The following is a 24,507-nucleotide window of genomic DNA, read 5'->3' as shown; positions in this document are numbered from 1 at the left end:
ACTAATCCAATAATCGAGGAAATAATCAACATATTAATCAACAATAAAAAGATCATTAGTTGCAGCCCTATTAGGTAGACATCCTAATCCATTGGAGGGCTTGTAACAACTATTAGAAAGCATGTCATTAAATGCCTTAGTAACACATTGCAGCTCTGGACTCACTGTGAGAGGCTGACTGCATGGACTCAGCCAGGCTGACACTGGATGGCGTCTTGGGGGGGGAGGTGGGCTCTGTGCAGCGGTCAGTGTGGAGCTGGGGGGTCACCATGCTGACTGAGCTCTGGGAAACCGTGTCATCTGCCTCCGGCTTCAAGCCTCTGATTGGCTGAGTGGCTTCTGCTGCTGTGTCAGCGGGTGCGTCAGCAGCAACACTGGGGGGCTTCTTGTCTTCACTCTGCAGTTGGGCAGAGTTCAAGTCAAAATAAGTGGTAAATTCATAGAAACATGTTTCATCAAGACATCTCAGAGCCGGACGCCCCCGTTGCTGAGCTTTGAAAATGCTATCCAAAAAAAAACACGGCCCTGTACCTGTACTAATGTGAATGTCAAAGAAAATAAAACTAAACACGTAGGACTCCTGCACAATGCCTGCGTGGCGTGTCCGTTTTTATGTCGGCTCCCATGTTACCAGGTTAGAGCTTCCACACTGCCTGCGTGACAAGCACCTCTCAGGCGCGGCTCGAGCCACGCTGAAAACGCATGCATGCTAGAAATAGAACCAACGCCTATATTTTTTAAGCGACACGCAAGTGTGTTGGAAGCGTTTCCAGGCAAAATAGAATAGGAAAAGATGTTTATATGTCATTTTGACACAAATAAATTTAATAAATGACATTTTGATGTTTAAAAGGCTCTAGGTTTTGACATAAATGCAGATATAAATGTAATTAAAAAAAAAAAAAATGATGTGGCCGGGTTCGCTCAGTTGGTAGAGCAGGCGCACATATATAGAGGTTTACTCCTCAACGCAGCGGCCGCGGGTTTGACTCCGACCTGCGGCCCTTTGCTGCATGTCATTCCCCCCCCTCTCTCTCCTTTCATGTCTTCATCTGTCTTCTGAAAATAAAGGCCTAAGAATGCCCCCAAAAATTATCTTAAAAAAAAAAATATTATTATTATTATCGATTTTCAAATATGACACCTGTCAATACAGACCGAAATATTCTGTAGCCTATTTAGCCGTCAATACTGCCGACGTTGTCATAAAAATATTGACAAAATAAAGTTGAAGAACACGCTATTATTTCATTTTATCAATGGGAAACATACATGTATACAGACAAGGCTAGCAGCAGCAGAGCCGCATCAGACACGTTTATAGAAAACGCCACGCAGCCGCCACGCAACAGAAACGCTCACGCCACGCAGCCAGCGTGCAGGAGCCCTTAGAACGATTAGACAAACGCGGACACCAAGTATCTGGCATCGACGACGCATCTGACCTCGCTGTCTGCCTGGACCTCTGCTTCACCCTCCAGCAACCCGTCCTCCACCTGTGCTCCAGCACCGCAGGCGTCGGTGTGCTGTGGGGGGGCGGTGGCGCTCTCAGACAGCCTCTTGGCAGCGTGGATCCGCTGAATGTGCAGTCTGCTCAGGGACATGTAGTAGAAGCTGCCCTGCTCTCCATTCAACACGTAGCCAGAGAAAGACATTCGGCGGAACTCCTGCGGGACCAGACATTATCCGATCATACAACAGAGTCATACATCCTGACTGTGTCCAGACACTGAAATGTGTTCTCTACTACAGACAAGCACTCAGCACACATCCTGTACAATGACAAGGTAACTCATTTGTTTTTAAGTAGTATATTTGTATTCATAATTATAGATGCAAATATGCAAGTTCAAGTCTTTTGTAATAATGATGGGAGTATTGCTGAAATTTTTAGATTAGATTTTTTCCAACACCATACATGTTGCAGTAACAGTTGTGGCCAATGAGCCACCATTTAATGTATTGTTTATAAAACAAATGAGACAAATGTCATATTGTACAATTTTGATTTCCTGCTGTACTGAAAACTGACCAAACTATGACCCCGAAACCACAGTACGTACCGAACTGTACATTTTGTGTTACACACAAACCGAATGGGAGGAAAAAATTATATTGATATACTGACCATTATATTTGTGGAGATGGAAGGAAAGGAATCACCTCCATTGGAATCAATGCGTGTGTGCAAGTGTATGTGTTTTTTGTATGCATGTATGTATGTATATGTATATGTGTGTGTGTGTGTGTGTGTGTGTGTGTGTGTGTGTGTGTGTGTGTGTGAGAGAGAGCGAATTACCTGCGCATTTGTTACAAAAGGCGAAAAAAAACACAAACATCACTTCTGTTTTGCATGTGTGTTTCCGAGTGTGTGTGTGTGTGTGTTTCAGAGTGTGTGTGTGTGTGTGTTTCCGAGTGTGTGTGTGTTTCCGAGTGTGTGGGTGTGTGTGTGTGTGTGTGTGTGTGTGTGTCCCTGCCTCTTTGAATTTCTCCAGAGACTGCTCCGGCCCGAAGACAAACTGAAGTGGGACATCTTCACAGTGACAGTGGGGCCGCCCGCTGGAGCGCACAACATGCTCCGCTACTTTCTGCAGCGTGGCCGAGCTGATGACCCGAGAGTGACGCAGCGTGGAAACAATCTCATCCTCCAGCAGCCAGCGGATCTGAAACACAAGAGTGTAAAAACCAGGACCAGCTCATCGCTGCTGTGTATGTGCATTACTAGCAAAAATATGGACCTCGTAGTTTTCTGTGAGGAATAAATGTATCCCTTCTAATATCAATAAGACTTAAAGCTGTAATTCCCATTACAAAGAAGCATTCACAACGTCCATGCTCAACAAAGTATTAGACAGAGCCAAAAACATGATGATTGATTATTCAGATATCCTTAGAATCTTACCAACAGTGAGGTTAAACAAGTTTGTAATAAGGTCAGTAAACAAATCAAAGGGTCAATAATAAAAAAAACATACATGTGGTCAATAATATGTCTTTTTTTTGCCTGAAGGTGAAAACAAAGGAAGGAAAGCCTCATTTGAAAGGGTCTTTTTCTTTTTCAACCTGGACCCTATTTTTCCATGCATTGGTGAACTAAAATCTTCAATGTAACCCTACAGGACAAATGTTCAGCGTCTTAGCCTCCACTAAAAGTTCTCAGATTATTATTCTAAGTGTCAGACAACATGCATATGTTATTGCATATCTGTTTTTAATGTGCTGTATGTGCTGGTTTTACTGTAAAGTGTCTTTGAGTACCATGTAAAGCGCTATATAAATAAAACGTATTATTACTGTGGTTGTTCCCATCAGTCACTTATGGTGTTTTTCCACTACATGGTACCTCCTCGACTCGCCTCTACTCGCCTATTTTGGTTTTCCATCATGAAGTCCCTGGTACCTGCAAACAGGTACTTTTTTTAGTATCACCTCCGTCGAGGTTCCAAGCGAGCGGAGGCGATACCAAAAGGTGACGTGAAAACACTGCAGACTACTGATTGGTCAGAGAGAATCATCACTATTCACTGCGTCATCATTGCTAGCGGCAGACAAGAGTGCGGAGTGTCCTGAACAAATACGCCACTTTTAAATAGTTTAGCCAGAGACTGTGAGATATACTCTCTGCACTATTTACTGGAATTTATATTTTTGTTTATGGCAACCCGCAAAACCACGCCGTGGTCGACTGAGGAGGTATAGACTTTTTTTGTGTGTCTGGTTGCTGATGATCCAGCAAGAGCTGGATGGGGCAACACGGAATGAGAAAGTCTACCAACAGGTCTCTGAGCCTTCCCGTGGCGTCTCTATGATGACCAGCCACGCTGAGGCAGTACTTAAATCTGCAATGGAAAACGGAGGCGTCGAGTTGAGTCAAGACGAGGCGAGTCGAGCTGTTACCAGCAGTGGGTAAGCTCCATTAGACAAAAAAACATAGGAAAATAGGGTCCAGGTTGAAAAATACAGAAGTTACCCTTTAAGAAATCTTCAGAATGTAAAAGGGTGTGCCCTGTGGGGAGCATGCATGTGTTCAGTCAATGTCATGGTAACCTGACAGTTAGTTTCATTATTTCTTGTGTTAAGGTGGCCTGAGTGTGTTGCTTGAGGAAGGGTCTCCAAGTGACCCTAAGCTAGGAAGCTTCCAAATTTCCCCTTTGCAATTTGATTACAAAATTAAAAATGTTACTTAACTTGTCCATTTCCAAAGGTGATATACATCACTTACTTTAATAAATACATCTGGGAAAAAAAGTGAATTCAATAGGACGTATTTTTATCTGCAAGTGTACATGTGAACTGGGTGAATGGCCAGACTGCTGCATATTTGGGTAAAGCTAATAAGTGAAGCTACTCTCATTTAGAGGTAATATCTATTATTTGTTGCGTTGCTGCTGTGATAGCTCACATTTAAAAGAATACGACTCACCTCGTCCATTGTGGCCAGGATTGCTGACTGGTGAGGAAGTGGCAGTTTGGATAAGGGATCACCAGAGACCCTGATAGAAGACAAGACAGATATAAAAAATCTAAAATGGACAGAATCAGAGTCAACCAGAGACCGTATCGTAATGTTGAACAGGCATGTGTGTTGGACCGACTCACCCATCAACGCTTCCCCCCCTCATATTGTCAAACACGACCATCATTTCCTCATCAGAGCGATAGGAGGACGGCTGTCCTGGTGAACGATTCTGGGACATACTGCTCTCTGAGGTGTACCTGCACACAGAGAGAAGATCATTCACAGGCTCACAGTGTCCTCATATCACATCAGAACAGATTTACTTTACAATGAGTGCACAGCTAGTCTCACATTGTCAGACCTTCCCCCACAGCGCTGCAAAGGAAGGTCTGGCTAGTCCACACAGCATTCCGGGATGGTAGAAAAACGCGCTCTGGTTAATTGGCTTTTCTTTCAACCAATCACAATCGTCATGGGCGGTGCTAAGCGTCGGACAGAGCAACGGTGACTCTGCAAAATAGCCTCGGGAAGGAACTTGTTTTGGTGGAACGTGTACGTTCAAAAGTTGTTTTAGTCGTGCAACAGAAAACTCAGATTGGACAGATAGTCTATCTAGCTATCTGGATTTACCCTGCCGAGATCTGAGGAGCAGCTACCCATAGTCCTCAGAAATCCACCGGAGGTTAGAACGCCAACACAAAGGAAGAGGAAGGGGACGGATGTCGTTGACAAACGGCCAGAAACATTATATCACATCACAGTAAAGTTGACCTTTTGCCCTTTTGGTGATAAAATATCTTCACTTCATCCTTTTATCCTATTAGACATTTGTGTGAAATCTTGTTATAATGAACGTATCAATTCTTGAGTTATGGCCAAAAATGTGTTTCGTGAAGTCACAGGGAACTTAACCACCAAAATCGAATCGGTTCATGCTCGAACCCAAGTCGATTTTCTGCCAAATTGACGAAATTCCCTCAAAGCGTTTACAAGAATAATACGGACAGACAACCTGAAAACAGAGTTTCTGCAGGTTTCACCAAAACAATTTTAAGACTTTTTAAGACCTTTTTAAGACCATTATGAATGAAATTTAAGACCTTTATCACAACATCAACTAAGCCCTAAATTAGTTTTTTCAAGCCAAGTATCGCTAAACTTGCACTTCCCCAAAGCTGAAGAATTAAATCTGTTTTATGTCTGTGGTACAATCTGAAAGAGACTCGCACCAATAACACGAAAGCCGATTGGCTGCGATATCATTTGCATGTTGGTCTCATTTGTTGTCGTAACACAGCGAAATTATATTTGGACTAGCGAAAGAAACCACGGAATCAAAAAACAAAAAAAAGAGCATTAGAGGTAGAGTTACATGGACGTAGGAAAATTAAGACCTGTTTAAAATTATTTAAGACCTAGAACATAATACTTCAGTGAATTTAAGACTTTTTAAGCCCTAAAATTTGGACTTTGAAATTTGAGACTTTTTAAGACCTCGCGGAAACCCTGGTAATGCCTCGGTCGAGGCAGTCACCAGCTTGGAGGCATAAAAACTGAAATAACAAATATCATGTCCAAAAAAAACCTTACACTATAACTTTAGTTTCTTGCAAACCTGCTGAATTGTGGCTTTTTGCTCACTTTGACTCACCTGTTATGATGGAAATCGCCCATGGCTTCAATCTCCACAGGCAGTGTCAGGACAAAAATATCTAATGTGACCGAGAGCTCATTCAAATCCACAGACTGTAAGGCCTCAGCATTCTCCAGGAAGGAAATAATCTCCCCTGCAATCACAAAACTGAAGTAAGCAACAAAAGCAATAGTCTCAGTGGTAAAATCTTAACGTTTCAATTAAAGATTTTACAAGGGAAGGGAAGATGGAAAGACACAAGCTGAAAAAAAGACACGTTTTGATGAACGCATGAAGGCTGTAACTTTATTCCAAATTTCTGAATATTCTCTTGGGAGAAACGTAGAGATCTTAACCAGACTCTTGTGTTAACATTGGGTGTCTCTCGGGAAAGTGAAGAGACAATCAAGGCTGTACTCACCAAGGCAGGTGGGTAGTGTTTGTATGGGCATGGAGCCGTGGCAGCTTTTCATATTCGCCGAACAAGTGACATGAACGAAGAGCGGGGGCATGTCCAGCTGTGGCCCCTCGGCCTCCAGCAGGGAGTCTCCGTCCAGGATGCTGAAGGAGTCCTGGTCCTGGTTGACAGTGTTGGAGTCTGACAGGGACTGGTCGTCACCGTCTCCGTGGGAACTGGTGCCTGGATGCTCCTCATACTCCACCACCAAATCGGTGTCGCTTTCCGTCATGATGCAGCAGCCCGACAAGTTCTCTGCACACAAACCAACCAAACTGTTCATTATCATATCACTAGTCTATATCGATGACGATTCATTTCTGGCATTGTTCAGCAGGGCTGGGTACCGAATTCGATACGGTTTAGGCACCGACCGAATTGCCTCCTTAGTATCAAAAAATGACTCGTCATTCAATACCCAATTTCCATACCTAAGGAGCAAATCTCATCAGAGTCAGTGAGCCAATAAACACTCAGCATGCTTTTAACCCTAACCCATGCTAAATAAATCAAATCAACCAATCAAGTTATGTTAGCCAAATAAAAAACTTTAACTTAACCTAATGTATCATTAACTTATCTGAACCAGACTTAATTTACCCTGTTAGCCTGTGTTTAACTGAGCCAAACTTAAAGTCCCACTCCAGACCTATCTCCACAACGCTAGCTGATCAGTTCGTTAGTCAGAAACATCAGAGAGATTCAGCTCTAGGCCTACATGTTTGAGCCTCTCGCCGGGTTCAGACAGGAGGCGGCGGGGCAGCCATCTTGGCGAGACTCGCTGGCGGACAGCCGTCTCACGAAGCCCTGGCAGGCCCTCCGCGAGCAGGCAGCCCGCTTAGAGAGCTCTGCAAGTTTGCGATCTGCAACAATAATTTGTGTGTCCTGTCTGAACCAGGGGTCAATCAGAGCAAGACTGACCCAAGATAGGAGGAGTCTGTTGTGCAACAAAATCGGAATAGAATAGAATAGAAGACATATCAGAATGGTAAGAGTAGCTAGCATCTTTTTTATTTTCTCGTTACCTTGTACCTTGCAGTGGCTGACAGTGACGGTGACGGTGTGTTTTGGCTGGGACTGACAGTCCAGAATCAGAAACATTGTCACAACGAAATTTAAGTGCTACTTCTCCTGGTGCCTAGAAGTATACATTCATACTCACACACCATACCTTTCCTCAAACCATACCCTCACATACACATAATGGGACAGGTGCTTCTAGTGCATAGTAGTATACAATCATACATTTACACCGTAAGCCATACTCTCACACCAAAAAATCTTTTGCTTTGTCAAAATTAAACAATATAAATGCAGGGTGTACCGAATTAAAGCTAAAGCTTTGTGAATGATGCTCACCATCCTCAGTCGCTGGCTCGGCCTCTGACACCAGCTCCTCGCTGGGTCTCCTCCCCATCTCGCCGTCCTCAGAGTCCTCCTGAGGAGACAAACCACAGTGCAAAGGTCTATCCAGTCCAATCAAGAGCAGTGGATTCTCTTTCCGAGCCAAAGCTGACTCCGGCACAAATCTCCGACGGACATTCATTTACAGCAGGGGTCTTCAACGTGTTTTAAAACCAAGGACTCCTTAACTGAGAGAGAGATGGAACAGGGACCACCCATACTACATGTATTGTATACAATGAAGTTGCAGATTTACCTCCATATAACCAACGATATTAATGAGATATGAAAGCAAAGTCAGTCTTCCAAAAACACAAGGATAACAATTAGAATGGCAAAACACAACTTGGTCAACTCACGTCTCTCTTGTATGAAGGCGGGCAGTAGAAGAAGTAGTGTGGATTGGAGGGCACAGTTTTAAAATACTGAGACACGATCCCCATGAATTTATCCTGTTGAATGATTAGATTTTGTCAAAATTTGACATCAGTTTGACCTTTTTAGTTTATTAGCTCATGTAGTTACTAATTAAATTACTCCATTGAGAGTCTATGATCAAAAGGAATCATCAGATCTACTTGAAAATGTGAAACCATGAGCAGGAGATGAATAATTAAGACCTTGGACAATACCTGTATTATGTTGCGCACATCTGGATACACATCACACTTGGCCTGTGTGTGAAGCAGCGTCAGAGGGAACTCTGGGATCTTGGCTGTCTTGGACTCATCCAGGACCAGTGGAGATGTAGGAGGAGAGGATTTCCCTCTAGATTCAGCTTCAGCAGCATCCTCCATTTCAGTACTATTGTCAGAAGCATTAACATTAGACATTCATAATTGTAATAGCTTGTTGGTAACATGAATAAAGCCTCATCAACAAGGCCCCACTGATATTGACGCTTACTTCGGTTTCCTTATTTATTGGCTTATTTCTAAATGTATGATTACTTTGTATGGTTGTGTATTTATGCACTATTCACCAAGGCAAATTCCACAAAAGTGTAACTTACTGTGGTAATAAACCCCTTTCTGATTCTGATAATGAGACCAAATTCTTTGGACAGTAAACACAGAATTGACAGGTTATCAGCCATGAGAGCAAACAGTTGCCTAATTACACATTCAGGCGACACTTTGTCTTCCAGTTGTTGCCGGGCCGGTAGTGGACGGTGTGTTTATGCCGGCTGCTGTAAGACTAAAGCAAACCGTAAAGCTCTGTGGAGCTGAGAGGAAGCGCAGAGTTCTGTCTGGGTTCATCACTACATGTGACCCCTTTCACACCCCCAACTGGCCCTGTCAGACACCGCCTACCAAGAGTCTGGGTCTGCTGAGGTTTCTTCCTAAAAGGGAGTTTTTCCTCGCCACTGTCGTAATAGCCACTGCTATATAAAATTGAACTGAATTACACACAGCAATCTGACCCACTGTTAGCAGCTTTAAAGCTTAAGGCTCAACAGGTAACAAATAATATTATGAGATGTGGGTAACAACTGTATTGCAGGAATGCACATTTTCAAGAATTTCCTTACACCACTGATTGCAGTTACCAAAAAACAATAACTTTTAACCATCAACGTCAAACCAACGCCCACAACAGGTCCATATCGACCGTTAAGTATCACTTTGATCTTAAAACCTAAATAGCACCATTTTAAATGATTAACTTTTCTGCAAATAGCATTAAAGGTCCCATGACATGGTGCTCTTTGGATGCTTTTATATAGGCCTTAGTGGTCTCCTAATACTGTATCTGAAGTCTCTTTTATATAGACCTTAGTGGTCCCCTAATACTGTATCTGAAGTCTCTTTTATATAGACCTTAGTGGTCCCCTAATACTGTATCTGAAGTCTCTTTTATATAGACCTTAGTGGTCCCCTAATACTGTATCTGAAGTCTCTTTTATATAGACCTTAGTGGTCCCCTAATACTGTATCTGAAGTCTCTTTTATATAGACCTTAGTGGTCCCCTAATACTGTATCTGAAGTCTCTTTTATATAGACCTTAGTGGTCCCCTAATACTGTATCTGAAGTCTCTTTCCCGAAATTCAGCCTTGGTGCAGAATTACAGCCACTAGAGCCAGTCCAACAATGAGCTTTCCTCAGTATGTGCCATTTCTGTGTCTGTAGCTACTGAGGAAGAGAGACGGGGGGGGCAAGGTGGAGGTTGGGGGAGTGGCCTTGACCAACTGCCACTTTGCTCGTTTGAAAGCCATGATGTCTCTCTCTTTCTCATGGGTGGGCCAAATTCTCTGGGTGGACAAAGCAGAGAAAGGGGAGGTAACCTTTCCCCTTATGACCTCATAAGAAGCAAGGTTTCAAATCGGCCCATCTGAGCTTTCATTTTCTCAAAGGCAGAGCAGGATACCCAGGGCTCGGTTTACACCTATCACCATTTCTAGCCACTGGGGGACCATAGGCAGGCTGGGGAAACGCATATTAATGTTAAAAAACCTCGTAAAGTCAAAATTTTCATGCCATGGGACCTTTAAAGGGTAATTTTGTTATGTTTTCTCAACCGGGACCAACCCCATTTCCCCATGCATTTGTGTCTAATAAACTCATGTGAACAATGAAATTGGTGCAGTTTTGAATGAGAAAGCTGTAACCGGCCACCGTGAACAATGTAACTAAGTGGGGCAGTTGTGCACCCTTGATTTCTTTCCACTAAATGATTGTTACTGCCACTGACAGGCTCAGATTGTTACTAAAAGTGCAGGGAGAATGGCATTCTGGGAGTTTGTTGGTAAAGATTTCCAGTGCCATGGCTCAATATTTAAACATGTTGACAATGTGGACGAGGTCATTATAATTTGATGACCGCCCGTATTCATTCAGCCGAGTACACGGATGAAGAGCCCCTACAAATTGAAGAGCGGATGAGGCTCTCCTCGTGGTGGTATCTGTTATTCAAAATATTTTCCCTATTCACCCGTCTCCCTTAACATGGGCAGCCATGGGAAATTGTGGCATCATTAATTTCCGTATTTTCCAATGCTTTTCACCACTTGGATCTTTTTAGGACTTTTTATATGTTAAAGTGGAGACCTTTATGAGACTTGTGTGGGGTGATTTTGCATAATGCCTGTACTAAGTACCTGCCCACTGGAATCACAGCACCCTTTAATCTGATCAGAGACATTTCAACCAACTACAGGTCTTCCTCAGACAAATACCCACAGGAATGGAATGAAATGCGGTCACTCCTTATCTTGCAGTTATATATGTAAACCTGAAAATAAGCAGGCAACTTTGTTATCATGCTGTTGTTTTTTCTCTCTCACCCTGTATATCATGTTGTTATTCAATCCTTTAGCTCTACGTAAAAAACTTTAAAATTGAAAATGGGGACAATGTTCAACAATAAAGGTTCTTGGACAGGGCAAGTAAAATGCCATGTCGGGCAAGTAGATTCTTTTTTTAAATAAAAAATGTGTATATGGGCCATGAAATTGACTGGGGCAAGTAGAATTTTCTTTCACTTGCCAGACCGGACAAGTGAAAAAAAAAAAATAAAAAAAAGGTCCCATGGCATGAAAATTTCACTTTATGAGTTTTTTATTTAACATTAATAGGAGTTCCCCCAGCCTGCCTATGGTCCCCCAGTGGCTAGAAATGGTGATAGGTGTAAACCAAGCCCTGGGTATCCTGCCTCTGCCTTTGAGAAAATGAAAGCTCAGATGGGCCGATCTGGAATCTTCCCTTTATGACATCATAAGGGGAAAGGTTACCTCCCCTTTCTCTGCTTTGCCCGCCCAGAGAATTTGGCCTGCCCATGAGAAAGAGAGAGACATCATGGCTTGCAAAAGAGCGAAGCATGGCAGTTGGTCAAGGCCACCCCCCTCTCTCCTCCTCAATAGCATTTAAAGCTACAGACACAGAAATGGCACGTCCTAAGGAAAGTTCATTGTGGGACTGGCTCTAGTGGCTGTAATTCTGCACCAAGGCTGAATTTTGGGAAAGAGATTTCAGATACAATATTAGGGTAACACTGAAGCTTATATAAAAGCATCCAAAAAGCAGCATGTCATAGGACCTTTAATGTTGAACCCTGGTTGGTTATGTTTAGTATACATTAATAAACATGTCTTACCTGGACGAGGAGGCCATGGCAGCCCTGTCATCTGCTCGGTCCTCCTCAACCTCTCCAATGATAAAGGTGGCAGGGCTCCTTGAAGGTTTTGGATTCCGTCCCCTTCCTGGAGTCTCACTTTGCTCCCTGAAGACCCTGATGTGTCCGCAGAGGGTCTGCAGGAAGGAGGTGACGTCGATCTCCTGCAGGGATTCTTCACAGTAGTCCATGGCCATCAAAAGGTCCTGGGAGCTGATGCTGTAGGACTGCTGCAGGCTGCGGTACACACCTGCAGACCACAAGGTGGGAAAATCAATGACTGGTGCCGTGTTCCACACACGTTGGTAAGTCACGCAGCCACTGACTTTCGTTTACAATTTAATACAACACACTTCACGCTAGGGCTGGGTACCAAATTCAATACTTTTTAGGCACTGGCCTAATTGCCTCTAAAGTCTCGTAGAGACATGCAGGAAAAACATAGTAGGAGCTGAAAATTAAATACAAAAATTGTTATCGAAAAAAGTTTAGGAAAACGTTTAGGAACCGGTATTGAAGTCACGGCATTGGTATCGGTATCGTTACCTTTTGAACAATACCCAGCCCTACTTCACGCAATGCTTTGTCTGATTTTTGTAGTATTATAATGTAGCGATTAACCAATCTAAAACAAACCGGTGTATTTTTATTATTCAAACGAAAGTCAGTGACAGTCTGACTGGCACTCTCCAATGGATTTGTGGTGCAAATATCTGCATGTATGCTAGAATATGAAGACCGTTTCCTCAGGCCTTGTTTATAGTTTGACAAGCATGTACCAAGAGAAAAGAATGGGGCCCAGCACGGAACACTGAGGCACTCCACAAGAAATATTTACTCCCAGCTTCTGGAGCTGCCTCTGCTTGCTTTTCAAAAGGTACATGATATAATTATCATGATATTTTTCTTCACCTACGGCATTCATTCTTATTCATAAACAGTTTTTTATTTACAGTGTATGTGAAGGATAAGTCAACTATTGTGTGTGATTGAAAACCTGACATATCTTCCTGTGTGCCATAGAGCTCCATTGTTGTCCAACAACTATTAAACACATATCAATTCAATTTTATTTATAGTATCAAATCATAAGAGTTATCTCGAGACACTTTACAGATAGAGTAGGTCTAGACCACACTCTATAATTCACAAAGCCCCAACAATTCCAATAATTCCCCCAAGAGCAAGCATTAGCAGTGGCTATTGCAACAGTGGCGAGGAGAAACTCCCTTTTAGGAAGAAACCTCGGCAGACCCAGACTCTTGGTAGGCGGTGTCTGACGGGGCCAGTTGGGGTTATGATGAACAGTGGCAATAAAAGTCACAATAAAGATAATGAAACAGTGATTACAATGGTAGTCGTAGTAGTTCATGTCATAGTAGGGCACAGCAGGGCGTTAACGGGATGTAGCGTGGTACAGCAGAGTATGGGTGGACGCAGTGGACGCGGCAGAACCTACTGTCGCACTAGGTGACTCTTCATTCATTACCATGAACACACATACATTATTATTTTGGCCTAAGCTAAATGCTAACATCAGCATGCTTACAATGCTAATGCTAATGAAACTATATATTTGTGAGGCATTTTTTAAGATTTATGTCTTCAGTAAGAACCAATGGGCTTAGAGGTTAGAATCACAGACAGGAAGTCAGAAAGTATTGAGAGACGGACTAACAGATTGTGGGTTTTGTTGACAATGAGAAGAATATAAAATCATATCAGCCTTATTCTTTAAACATATATTATTTACTGTCTCTAACAAATGCTTATGATTGGTTTTTACTTTAATGCATCTTTTTTGTATGAAATATGTATAAATAAAGCTGTATTATTATTCGGTCAAGGAACTGATGCATTAATTGACAAGAAATGACTATATCATCATCGCATAGTGATACAAATGTAGCAACATGCTTCTGAAGGGCAGAACATCTGGATCAAAGTTGTAGAGCATGCACAACTTGAAGAAAAAAAAAGAAATTAGCTCTCACACTGTGTTTATTAAGGAGATGATATATCAATTTCATGAAGCTCCATTTGGGATTTGTTTGCATACTGATAGCTTTGTTAGATGCAGTAAAAAAAGAATTGAAAATCTTCCCCACATTCTCAGCGTTTTATTGTTTCAATTGATGCTCTACAGAAGTGGACAGTGTAGTAGTAAGAGTTAAGAGTTGTAGTAAACCCATTTCCCATTAAAGGAGCCAGAGTGTAAATACTGAACTGGGCAGTCTTGTACTGTACCAGCAGATAATAAAGGCACAGATAAATTAAATAATATAATAAAGTTTGGATTTGTACTTAGATTTTACTTTAATACTTTGTTACTAAGTGTTGTGTATTTTGGGCTACTATTAGATCCATAGTTGAGATACACCTGATGGACTGTGGGTAACTTTAGCTTCCGTTGTTGGCGTTAGCCATGCTGCTGTAAAGACATGCTGCTGGGCTAATAATCGGCTAATATTCCGTCGTAGTCCAGGTTATCATTTTTATATCTAGCAACAGGAAACAGTGAAGAATATAAGACTTATAATTCAGGCAGGCAGACATAACTCTGTTCCAGGTGTATGTTGGTGGGTCACCTTTAACGTAGCTCTGGTGGTAGTGCTCTTGCAGCAGGCTGCAGTAGCTGGCGAGCTCCTTGTGTTTGTGAGGCTGAGCCAGGAGGTCAGTCCAAGGGGACGGACTGCTGCGGTCCTGGGACAGGGACCTGCCGGAGGACAAGAGCACAGCAGACACGCCCAGACAGGAAACATACATACTCCGTTAGAAAGACCAATAAAGGATCTTCTGAACCCACATGGACTAGAACTTCATTTAATGATTTCCAATAGATTTACGTCTATGCACATAACCTTAATCCCACATCAGGGCTGGGTATCATATTCAATACAAAATGCCTCGTCATTCGATACCCAATTTCAATACCTAAGGAGTAAATCTCATTAGTGTCAGTGAGCCAATCAGCATGCTTCTACCAAGATCTAATAATGTAACATGTGATTGGCTGTCTAACGTTACACGTCGTAGAGACATGCAGGAAAAACTCTAGGTTACACAGAGACGACTCACGTAGTAGGAGCTAAAAAAATAAATATTAAACTTTGTGGCGTAATTTGTAATGTTGTCATCTCGTTCTGTTTTTATAAAATTGGTATCGAAAAAAGTATTCTTTAGGAACCGGTATCAAAGTCTCGGTATCGTACATTTTTCAATGATACCCAGCCCTATTCCACATGTGTAACAAAAATACAATGTCAGTTTAAAAGACATATAGACAATTCCATTCGGGTCATTTTGCATAAGCATTTAGATAGATTTAGCCCAGATCTCCACTACAGTAAGCAAAGTCCAAGGAGCCGACGAGCCTGTGAGGGACAAATGAACCTCCACAGCATGCGTTTGAAACATCGTCAGGACAAAAAGGGAGGAAAAAACATGAAACAGGTGGAAAAAAAGACCTCCATCACCAAAGCGTTTTCATTCATGTAACGGCAAGGTGTCAAGACAAACTGCTGCGACATACACAGTCTCCTGCCAAGCTGCTGCAAGCACAGTTAGAATAAACTCTAGTTCAATAAACCGGTTGTTTCACACACACACACACACACACACACACACACACACACACACACACACACACACACACACACACACACACACACACACACACACACACACACACACACACACACACACACACACACACACACACACACACACACACACACACACCTCTTTTGGAACTCACTAGTTTAAATGTATTGAATTTGCATTGTAAAATATATTTTTTTTAAAAGTATACTATATATACTGTAAATAATTAAATCTGCAAAAGAAATTCTGCTAAAAGATGAATTAATATAAGATTTTAAAGATCAAATTGCAGAATTAAGTTTAGAGAAGAATGTATTTTGACGACTATAAAAGCATTACGCCTCCACCTGCTCCTTTCTCACACCTATCCTTTTTTTTATTCTTTGGTAAAAGCTGATTTGTCCGTTTGTGTTTTTTCTTTTTCAACATACTGTTTGTTTGAGATAAATAAATACAAATCTCAAATTAAATTAAATCTGTCCCATACCTATCATTTTATAATAATCATCTTTTTTCCCTCTATTGTATCAATAATTACTGTTATAATGTACCGACAGTAAATGATTACTTCTGTGGTGCTCAGCAACTTAGCAATGTATTTCTATAGCGTGCTCCTGGTTTTTATTACATGTAATCTCATAAACTTTGTCCTTGTTTCCACACCAGTGTATGTGGTTCTCCAAATCAAAAGGAAGTCAGGTATAATGTTTTTGTTGCAGTCATGGGCACACTTTGACCACAACATATTAAAACCTGCAGGCGGCATCATTATGCCACAGCAAATCTGACACTGTTAGGAGTCTGAGCACTGTTAGAATTCATTTGTGCCTTCCTGGACTTCTGGGTAGTCACCAGCAGAGAGTGCTGGGTAGTGGCTTCAGCCAACAACACTTACACTCCTAGCTGTACCGGTTATCATTAGTGCAACAGAAATTCTCACTAATAGGAACATTTCACTTGCTCAATGTCACTGTCAAAATACCTGAACAAAGACAGTCGATTAAAAAAAGTCTGTAAAACATCATTATCAAACACTGAAAGCTTACGGACGTTTGGTTACTTGTGGGAAGAGGAACTTGTTGCAAACAGTTAGGTAAAAAGTTAATAGTTCTGTAGAGCTGAGTGGAATCATTCTGTGTAATGCACAAACACAGGCCCCTTCCTGGTGAAGATGATCATTTCCGCAAAACAATGACAAAAGCCAAGTGATTTATTGACCAGGGCTACAGGCCAGCAGTTCACACGCACTGCATAAGGTAAGTGAACTAGGGGTCGACCGATACGTTTTTTTCAGGGCCGATATCGATACAGACTATTAGTAGTTAATGAAACCGATAACCGATATTTGGAACTGATATACATAAACAGTAAAAAATAAAATCTTTAAGTCAAAATTAACATTTAGGAATGTTACAAACTCCTACACAAACGTGTTTAAATGCTTTAAAGTGCTCGTATTATGCTTTTTGCCTTTCCTTTATTGTGTTCTATATCTTTTTTGAGCATGTTATAGGTTTACAAAGTGAAAAAGCACAAAGTCCACCCCAAAGGGACTTCCAACAGAAACCACTGTTCACAAACTGCTCCAAACAGCTCTATTGTAGTCCAGCCTTTACTTCAGAGACAAACGTGCGTCACTTTGTAACACACGTTATAATGCTCGTCTAGCTGTTAGCGTGGCACGCCCTCATACACTGCTTCTGACTGGCTAGTAGTCCTTACCTAGCTACTGCGCATGTGCGACTCCCAACAAAGATGGAACAGAAGTGAGAGGTCTCGCTCTGTAGCTAAAACAGAGAGCTCAACACACAGGGTGAAAAGAGGAGCTGCAGCAATGTGCAGTACAACAAAAATATGGTGTTTTTTTTTTTTAAATTAAACCATGTAAACCTATTCAAATATAACCTCTAAATACAATTATAAAGCTGAAAATGAGCATAATGTGAGCACTTTAAGCAATTATTTAATAAAACTGAAACTTTAATCATAATAAACAGTCAAAAGAAAATTATAAATAAAAACAAAAAACCTTCCTCAACTTTTAAAATGCCAACAGCTTGTTTGGAAGTGTTGCAAACTGCTAACAGAGCCATAGCGGAGCCAAAGTAGCGCACTTTTTAATTAATTAACTTTATCGGTTATCAGTAAAATAAAACACTCACGCAGATAATCTGCAAATTGCCAAATATCGGCCCCGATAATCGGCCGGGCCGATAATTGGTCGATGTGCATTGGGCCTGCGCTACTCTAACACTGACTAGTGTGAAGAGGGAACTAGTTGAATTGTTTGTTGCGTTCAGTGTGTGGCAGCGCTGTACCCGCTGTGTGTATGTAGCAACACAAGCCTGAGGAGGACGCACAGACACGCCGGGGCTTCGGAGCCGACAGCATTAGAAAAAGCAACCCTTCTCCGCTGGACAGAAGACAAGCGCGTCCAATGAAAGCTGAGCAGCTGGAGAGCGGAGATACAGAATCGAGCAGAGCTACCTGAACTGCTTCTGCTGATACATCTCGCAGGATTCAGCATCTTGAGCTCTATTCTCACCCATGAAGATAATCAGAGACACACATGTTAACAACTGGACTCAAAACGTAATGTGACAACATTCATGGGTCAGTTATGTCATAATATGACAACATTCATGGGTCAGTTATGTCATAATATGACAACATTCATGGGTCAGTTATGTCAAACAATGGTGGGGGAATATTTCAATTACAGGATCCTGCATGCTTATTACAACTTGGCTCTTTTTTCTGTAACTTTGTCCATCATTTCTATTAGTTATAATAATATTGTACTCACCAAAGAAATTGCTGAAAATCTGGGAACACAGCAGCCAGACTAAAACAAAGTAGTCCGACGGTAACACAGGTTGTAAACAAACCAATAGTTTATCCAGAGTGTCTAACGGCGTCAGTGCTCGGATCATGATTTTGCTGCCACGCTGCTGCTGCCACTGGAACAGCATTAGTCCAACTTCTTTTAATGATGTCACTGTGATCTCACCTTGGTGAGTACAATATTATTATTGGTGATCAGAATGATTGCCAAGACAACTAAACTATTTAAAGGTCCCATGACATGGTGCTCTTTGGATGCTTTTATATAGGCTTAGTGGTCCCCTAATACTCATATTAATGTTAAAAAACCTCATAAAGTGAAATTGTCATGCCATGGGACCTTTAATAATTCAATTGACGACATAGAAATTCTCACTGCAAAGATCTGTTCTGTTCACCATCTGGACCCTTCAGTGGTCAAGTGGCGCAGACCACAGAGAGCGGTTCTGCTGCAGAACAGGCCAGGATGTTTGGAAAGTGAATAACCTCACATATTATCAAATTGATCAAAATCTAAATCCTATTATCCTAGATAAACACTGTGATTCCTTGAAAACCCTTTTCACTTGGGTACCAGTTCTATTTGGAAGCTTTCTTTCTGTATGTGAGCACAGTACCTGAAGAAGATGTCCCTGGGTTGGCGGCTGGAGTTGGGGTGCACCAGTTGCTCCTTTAGCTGCTCCAGGGAGCAGTTGTAGACGTAGACTGGACACTTCAATTGGCTGCTGTCACTGGTACTCTGGTGGGAAACCTGCCTGCTGAAGCTGATGTGAAAATCGGCCTTCTGTGGCTCAGAGAACTGGACTCCTTCTTTTTCTCCCAGATCTGGAGAGTAAGAAAAGTCAAATTGATCAGCAATACCTGGTGTGTGTTAAACACGTGGTAACAATGTAATGTATCAGTGTGGTAACAGTAAGGTTTTGACTACAACTCTGGACAAAAGCATGAGACCGACCTGAGCCTGGGGTCTCTGTCCCGGTCTCTGTCTCCGACCCTCTGCTGTCCCAGCTGTCCTGGTCCAGGGTTAGTGAATCAGCGAGCCCAGTCTGTCCCTCGGGACGCGGTGAGAGCACAGGGGACCTGGTGGTTAAGTGTCCACTGCTGGAGCTCCTTGGCAGACTGAGGCCGGACTCTGACCTCTCCAGCCCACTGGTGGAGCCGGACAGGGAGTCGGCCTGAGATTTGTGGCCGGGAGTCAGAGTGTCGTCCTCCTGCATGCTGATGTTACTCTGAGGCTCTGTCTCCAGCCCGGACGCCATCAACATCAAAACATCTGCAAAATGAACACAGTAGCCGCATGTATCTCGTGTGTAGAACATGAATAACCCAACAGTTTTAGTCTCATTTTATCCTGAAATCAAATTTCCTGTTCCTATTATTTTCTCTGATCAACAAACTTTTAGCGTTTCCTGTGTTAAAGGTGCAGTAGGTAAGACTTATAAAACTAACTTTCTGTCATATTTGCTGAAACTGAACCTATCTTCGGGTAGAACTGCATGAAGCAGGTAATTTAAAAAAAATCTGGCTCCTCTGGCACCAACTACAGCCTGTAGTGTGATTTGCAAAAATCCACAGCTCCCTGTTGAAATACACCAATCAGGGCCACGAGGGGGGGGGCTAACCATGTGTCAATCACTGCTCAGGCACAGGCATTTCATAGCGTCCTCCAAATTTTCCAAGTCCTACAGCACCTTTAATTAATTTAAATTTCATTAACGTGAAACCCTGCAGGCTACAGATTGGTCGGAAAGAATCGTCACTGATCACTGCATTGCTAGCGACAGACGGCATTTTTAAATAGTTTAGCCAGCGGTGTTTTTTTTGCTGCCGGAGGTTCCACGCAGAGCTTTCTCCGTAGCATACAAGTGGCCTGATGTTTATACTTGTGCGCTGGTGTGTGCGTTGAGTCGCCGTGTGTGTGCGGGGAGCTGGTGAGCGAGGGAGAAGTGAGAGAGTGCCGGCGATTAGCTCCGCAGCGAGTAGTGACTCTAGAGTCATATAGTGAGAGAAACAAAGTGTCTCCCCTGTTCTTTCTGACCACAGTGGGAAATCTGGAGCAGGAAAAGTTAACTATCTTGTTGATTTCATGTTGTTTACGGAGAAGGAGAACCAGGAAATGAGTCGGGGGAAATGCAACGCTACCAAGCCACGCCCACGGCAGTCGCTATGACGACAAGCCAAGTTGAGGCGGTACTAAAATCTGCAATGGAAAAGGGACGCACAGTGCGCCGAGTCGTGTCGAGGCGAGTAAAGTCGAGGCGAGCAGATACCATGTAATGGAAAAACGGCATAAGTCTCCAGCGGTGTTCACACCTCATTTAAACAAAGGACCATTTTTCAATAGTTTGAGCAGACAGTATTGGGTCAATGCAAATCTACTTAGATAGTTTTGTGAGTGAATGTCTTCTCAGCTTGTGTTTATTCTGTTGTTTCCAGTAACCTTGTATGAAATGGACAGAAAACTCATTCTGGTCAGAGAGAATCCTACAGCTTCTTGAGAACTTCTTCCTGCACTGCACAGTGAATAAAACTCATCTGAACCAGTCACTGAATTGGACCAGAGAGAACTTTTTCTGTGTTCAAAACCTAAGAACCACATCATAGTAAACACAATGCCAGGTGTACCTGTGAAGGTAGCAGGCAGGAAGGTGAGGATGATCTGCTGGGAGCTGATGTACTTGGCATAGCACCTCCACTGTGGTGCAGAGCAGCTCCTCTCCCCCAGCAAGGGCTCTTCTTCCACAAGGTCTGCATTACTGAAACTCTGCCAAGACCCAGAGGAAACACATGTTTAGATTATTGCTGCAGTTGTTAGGAATACACATAGCTCCTTGTTACATCTCCCAAAGCAGACTTCCAATGGAAAAATATTTCAAAAAAGTGTTCATAACCAGTGTCTGGGACTCAATATTTAAAACTTTGTCTGATATTGAGGGACATGCCGTCAAAGACATTATGCAGCACCTAAAACTGGAAAAACTCAGATATACATTGTGTGGTTCCGTTGAAACATTTTGTAAGACTTGGCAATCCTTCACTGATATTGTAGAAGCTATAGACAATAAATATCCCCTTGGCTTTTACTTTAACTATATGGGCCCTATTTTAACAATCTAAGCACACGGCGCAGGTGTGTTTAGGGAGTGTCCAAATCCACTTTTGCTAGTTTGATCGCGGAAAAAAGGGTCTGTGTGCCGGGCGCATGGTTCTAAAGGGTTGTACTTAGTGTCTACATTAATTCATAGGTGTGTTTTGGGCGTAACATGCAATAAACCAATCAGAGAGTCATCTCCCATTCCCTTTAAAAGCCAGGCGCGTTTGTACCTTGGCGCATTGCTATTATAATGGTGGATATGCACCGTAATATTTTCATTTGTAATCTTTTACATGTTTGTGTGCTGCTGTGCTTCCCTGTGTGTGTGTAACAAACCTAGTGTGCACGCGTCGGTCTTAAACTAGCAAAGACACTTGTGTCAGGCTTTGTGCTGCGCCGGGTGCAAGATAGGGCCCTATAGCTATGATAAGTATTTGAGGTGTGATGTCAATAAGTAGGTGGGGCCGCTTTGTTCTTTTATTATTATCTAATCTGATTATCTAATATACAGGACCTATTGTGTTGGTGTCAGTCTAGGTAAATTTTTTAGTAAAACTATTTCTGATCTTTAATCTGTTAGTGCCAGGTAGATGAATATATAATAATAAAATATAAAACTTATGTAATGAATACATAAAAAATATAATATCTAATTCTGTACTATAATGTATATGAACGTGCATGACTGATTTAGGATTAACGCTTGAATGTGTGTTCTTTGATGGCTGGGTTACCTGTAAAGTGCTGGTAGATCCCATCACCTCTTTGCTGCTGCCAGTGGTGTGGAATGACGTCATGGTGTCCTGTTTGTCTGGAGGCTTCACACACTCCTCTGACAAAACACAAGAGGCAGAAATTGAGATACATTAGGAGTAATCTGTATCCACGACGTTCCACTTCTGGGATTGTTCCGATGTTGCCAGAAATTCCGCCGGAGGTCCCTCTTTTCGGCCGGATGTCCGATACCTTCCTCTTTCTTTGTGTTGGCGTTCTAAACTCGGGTGGATTTATGAGGACTATGGTTAACTGCTCCTCAGATCCCTGCAGGGTAAATCCAGACAGCTAGATAGACTATCTGCCCAATCTGAGTTTTCTGTTGCACGACTAAAACAACTTTTCAACGTACACATGTTCCACCAAAACAAGTTCCTTCCGGAGGCTATTTTGCAGAGGCACCTTTGCTCCGTCCGGCGCTTAGCACTGCCCAAGATGATTGTGATTGGTTTAAAGAAATGCCAATAAACCAGAGCACGTTTTTCTCCCATGCAGGAATGCTGTGTGGACTAGCCAGACCTTCCTCTGCAGCGCTGTGGAGGAAGATCTGGCAATGCGAGATTACATTAGAAGAGAAACCCATCACGAAACCCTTCCTGTATCGGATTAAATTAAATAAAAACAGAAGGTACATGTCATCGCCTGAAAGCTAGGGCTGTCCCAATCAGCCTTTTCCCTCCGCTAACGTTAGCAGTTAGCAGAGTTAGCATGGCAGCGCGATCACTTTACTGGCTTTGTCTCAATTGTTTTTGCGAATAACCAACTCGGGTAAGCTAGCTATATAATTCAATGGGAGTGCCCAAATGTTGGAATGACATGAAATGCCCGTCCCTTGTAGCCGTGATAAATTAGCCTGAAGCTAATGCTTACCTGTTCAGGGGGAAATTAGCCAACTCAGCATCCTTTTGGACTCTAAGCGGTCTCCATCTTTCAAATACATCTCCAATATTTACCCGGGGTTTGTTACGTCTCTGGTCACGCAACGATTAGAAACATGCCAAGGTTTTTTTTAGGTTGGGTAGACTCTATCTCCGTTGATCCCGTTTGTTTGTTTGCTGCTTCCATGGCTGTACTAACGCTACAGCTCTAGCACGCTGGGTTTACATTTTTACAGGTATATCTGGCAACCCGGCCTGGCTGTCAAACTGGGCAGTTGATAACAACACACAGGCCAAAACACAAACAGAAATTCCGTCATGGAACAGAAATTTCAAAAAGGAGAAAAAACTGGCGTTAGCATTGTTGTCAGAAAAGATAGTATTTCAACTTAGCATGTTTCCTTAATATCTGATGACGCATTGGGGTCATTTTTGGATTTCTTACAGTAAATACATTACATATTAGACTTTTAATACATTTCACTTAATGCAGCTGGTGAGTCTTTTCTCTCAAAACCAAAACAGTTCTCTTTAGGATCCCAGCAAACCCCCAACCAAAGAATTAACAGTTTCAAGTTCCCCGCTGGACAACGAAAACTACACTTGAGTCAATCTATGATAAAAAGATAAAAAAAAAAAAAAAAAAAAAAAAAAAAAAAAAAAAGATTTAGCCTCTTGCAACACTTTTCCTGCTTCGGTCTGCCTACAGGTTGGAAGCGGAATTGTCCATTACATTACATTTCATTGTCCAGTTCATTCGAACCACAGATCCGCTACCCGATCTGGCAAACTTGAATAATGTAATGGACAATTCCGCTTCCAACCTGTAGGGGGACCGAAGCAGGAAAAGTTCTCTGCTGTTGCTTTAATAGTCAAAGTTTTCGGCTCCAGGGAATAACAATCTGAAAGCGTGGTTAAGAAGTGTGGAGAATTAGAGTAATCCGCTTCTGTAAAACGGATGACTAAAGGTTCAGACACACGGACCCGACGGCCGACCCTCGGCAGAAAAGGCAGTTGGACTGATCATTCTCCCCAAATTGGTCAAAAAAGTGCCTCGGAACACACCAAAGTGACGAGACGTAATACGTCTCCATAACAGCAGGTAGCGCTAATCTGTATCGTCGCCCAAAAATGAAAACCGGTAGCTGATTGGACGAACGAGTTACGTGGGTCTGGCTTCTCCGGAAATTCAAAGATAGACTTGTCATAACGGCTTGTTCAGAATACAAGCTCACATTGTACTAAAATA

General features: G+C 42.3%; 1 protein-coding gene across 6 annotated transcripts in view; it reads right to left on the bottom strand.

The window, feature by feature from the left end:
* Positions 1-24,507, bottom strand: part of szt2 (SZT2 subunit of KICSTOR complex) — a 161,174-nt gene that overhangs the window by 102,308 nt on the left and 34,359 nt on the right. For 5 of the 6 annotated variants that reach the window (XM_028586980.1, XM_028586986.1, XM_028586981.1 and 2 more), the window contains exons 23-39: positions 22,341-22,438; positions 21,138-21,276; positions 19,468-19,785; positions 19,130-19,337; positions 18,156-18,203; positions 14,654-14,781; positions 12,048-12,315; positions 8,586-8,757; positions 8,313-8,405; positions 7,909-7,987; positions 6,514-6,804; positions 6,111-6,246; positions 4,600-4,716; positions 4,424-4,493; positions 2,478-2,663; positions 1,446-1,667; positions 166-397 (exon numbers count right to left, since the gene is read on the bottom strand). In XM_028586980.1, coding sequence (XP_028442781.1) covers positions 166-397; positions 1,446-1,667; positions 2,478-2,663; positions 4,424-4,493; positions 4,600-4,716; positions 6,111-6,246; positions 6,514-6,804; positions 7,909-7,987; positions 8,313-8,405; positions 8,586-8,757; positions 12,048-12,315; positions 14,654-14,781; positions 18,156-18,203; positions 19,130-19,337; positions 19,468-19,785; positions 21,138-21,276; positions 22,341-22,438 — 2,805 coding nt within the window. The remainder of the gene's footprint in view (positions 1-165; positions 398-1,445; positions 1,668-2,477; positions 2,664-4,423; positions 4,494-4,599; positions 4,717-6,110; positions 6,247-6,513; positions 6,805-7,908; positions 7,988-8,312; positions 8,406-8,585; positions 8,758-12,047; positions 12,316-14,653; positions 14,782-18,155; positions 18,204-19,129; positions 19,338-19,467; positions 19,786-21,137; positions 21,277-22,340; positions 22,439-24,507) is intronic. The other variant, XM_028586983.1, reaches the window with a different exon arrangement.

Source organism: Perca flavescens, chromosome 9 (assembly GCF_004354835.1).
Source record: "Perca flavescens isolate YP-PL-M2 chromosome 9, PFLA_1.0, whole genome shotgun sequence".
NCBI lineage: Eukaryota > Metazoa > Chordata > Actinopteri > Perciformes > Percidae > Perca > Perca flavescens.
This window is presented reverse-complemented; position numbering and strand designations above follow the sequence as displayed.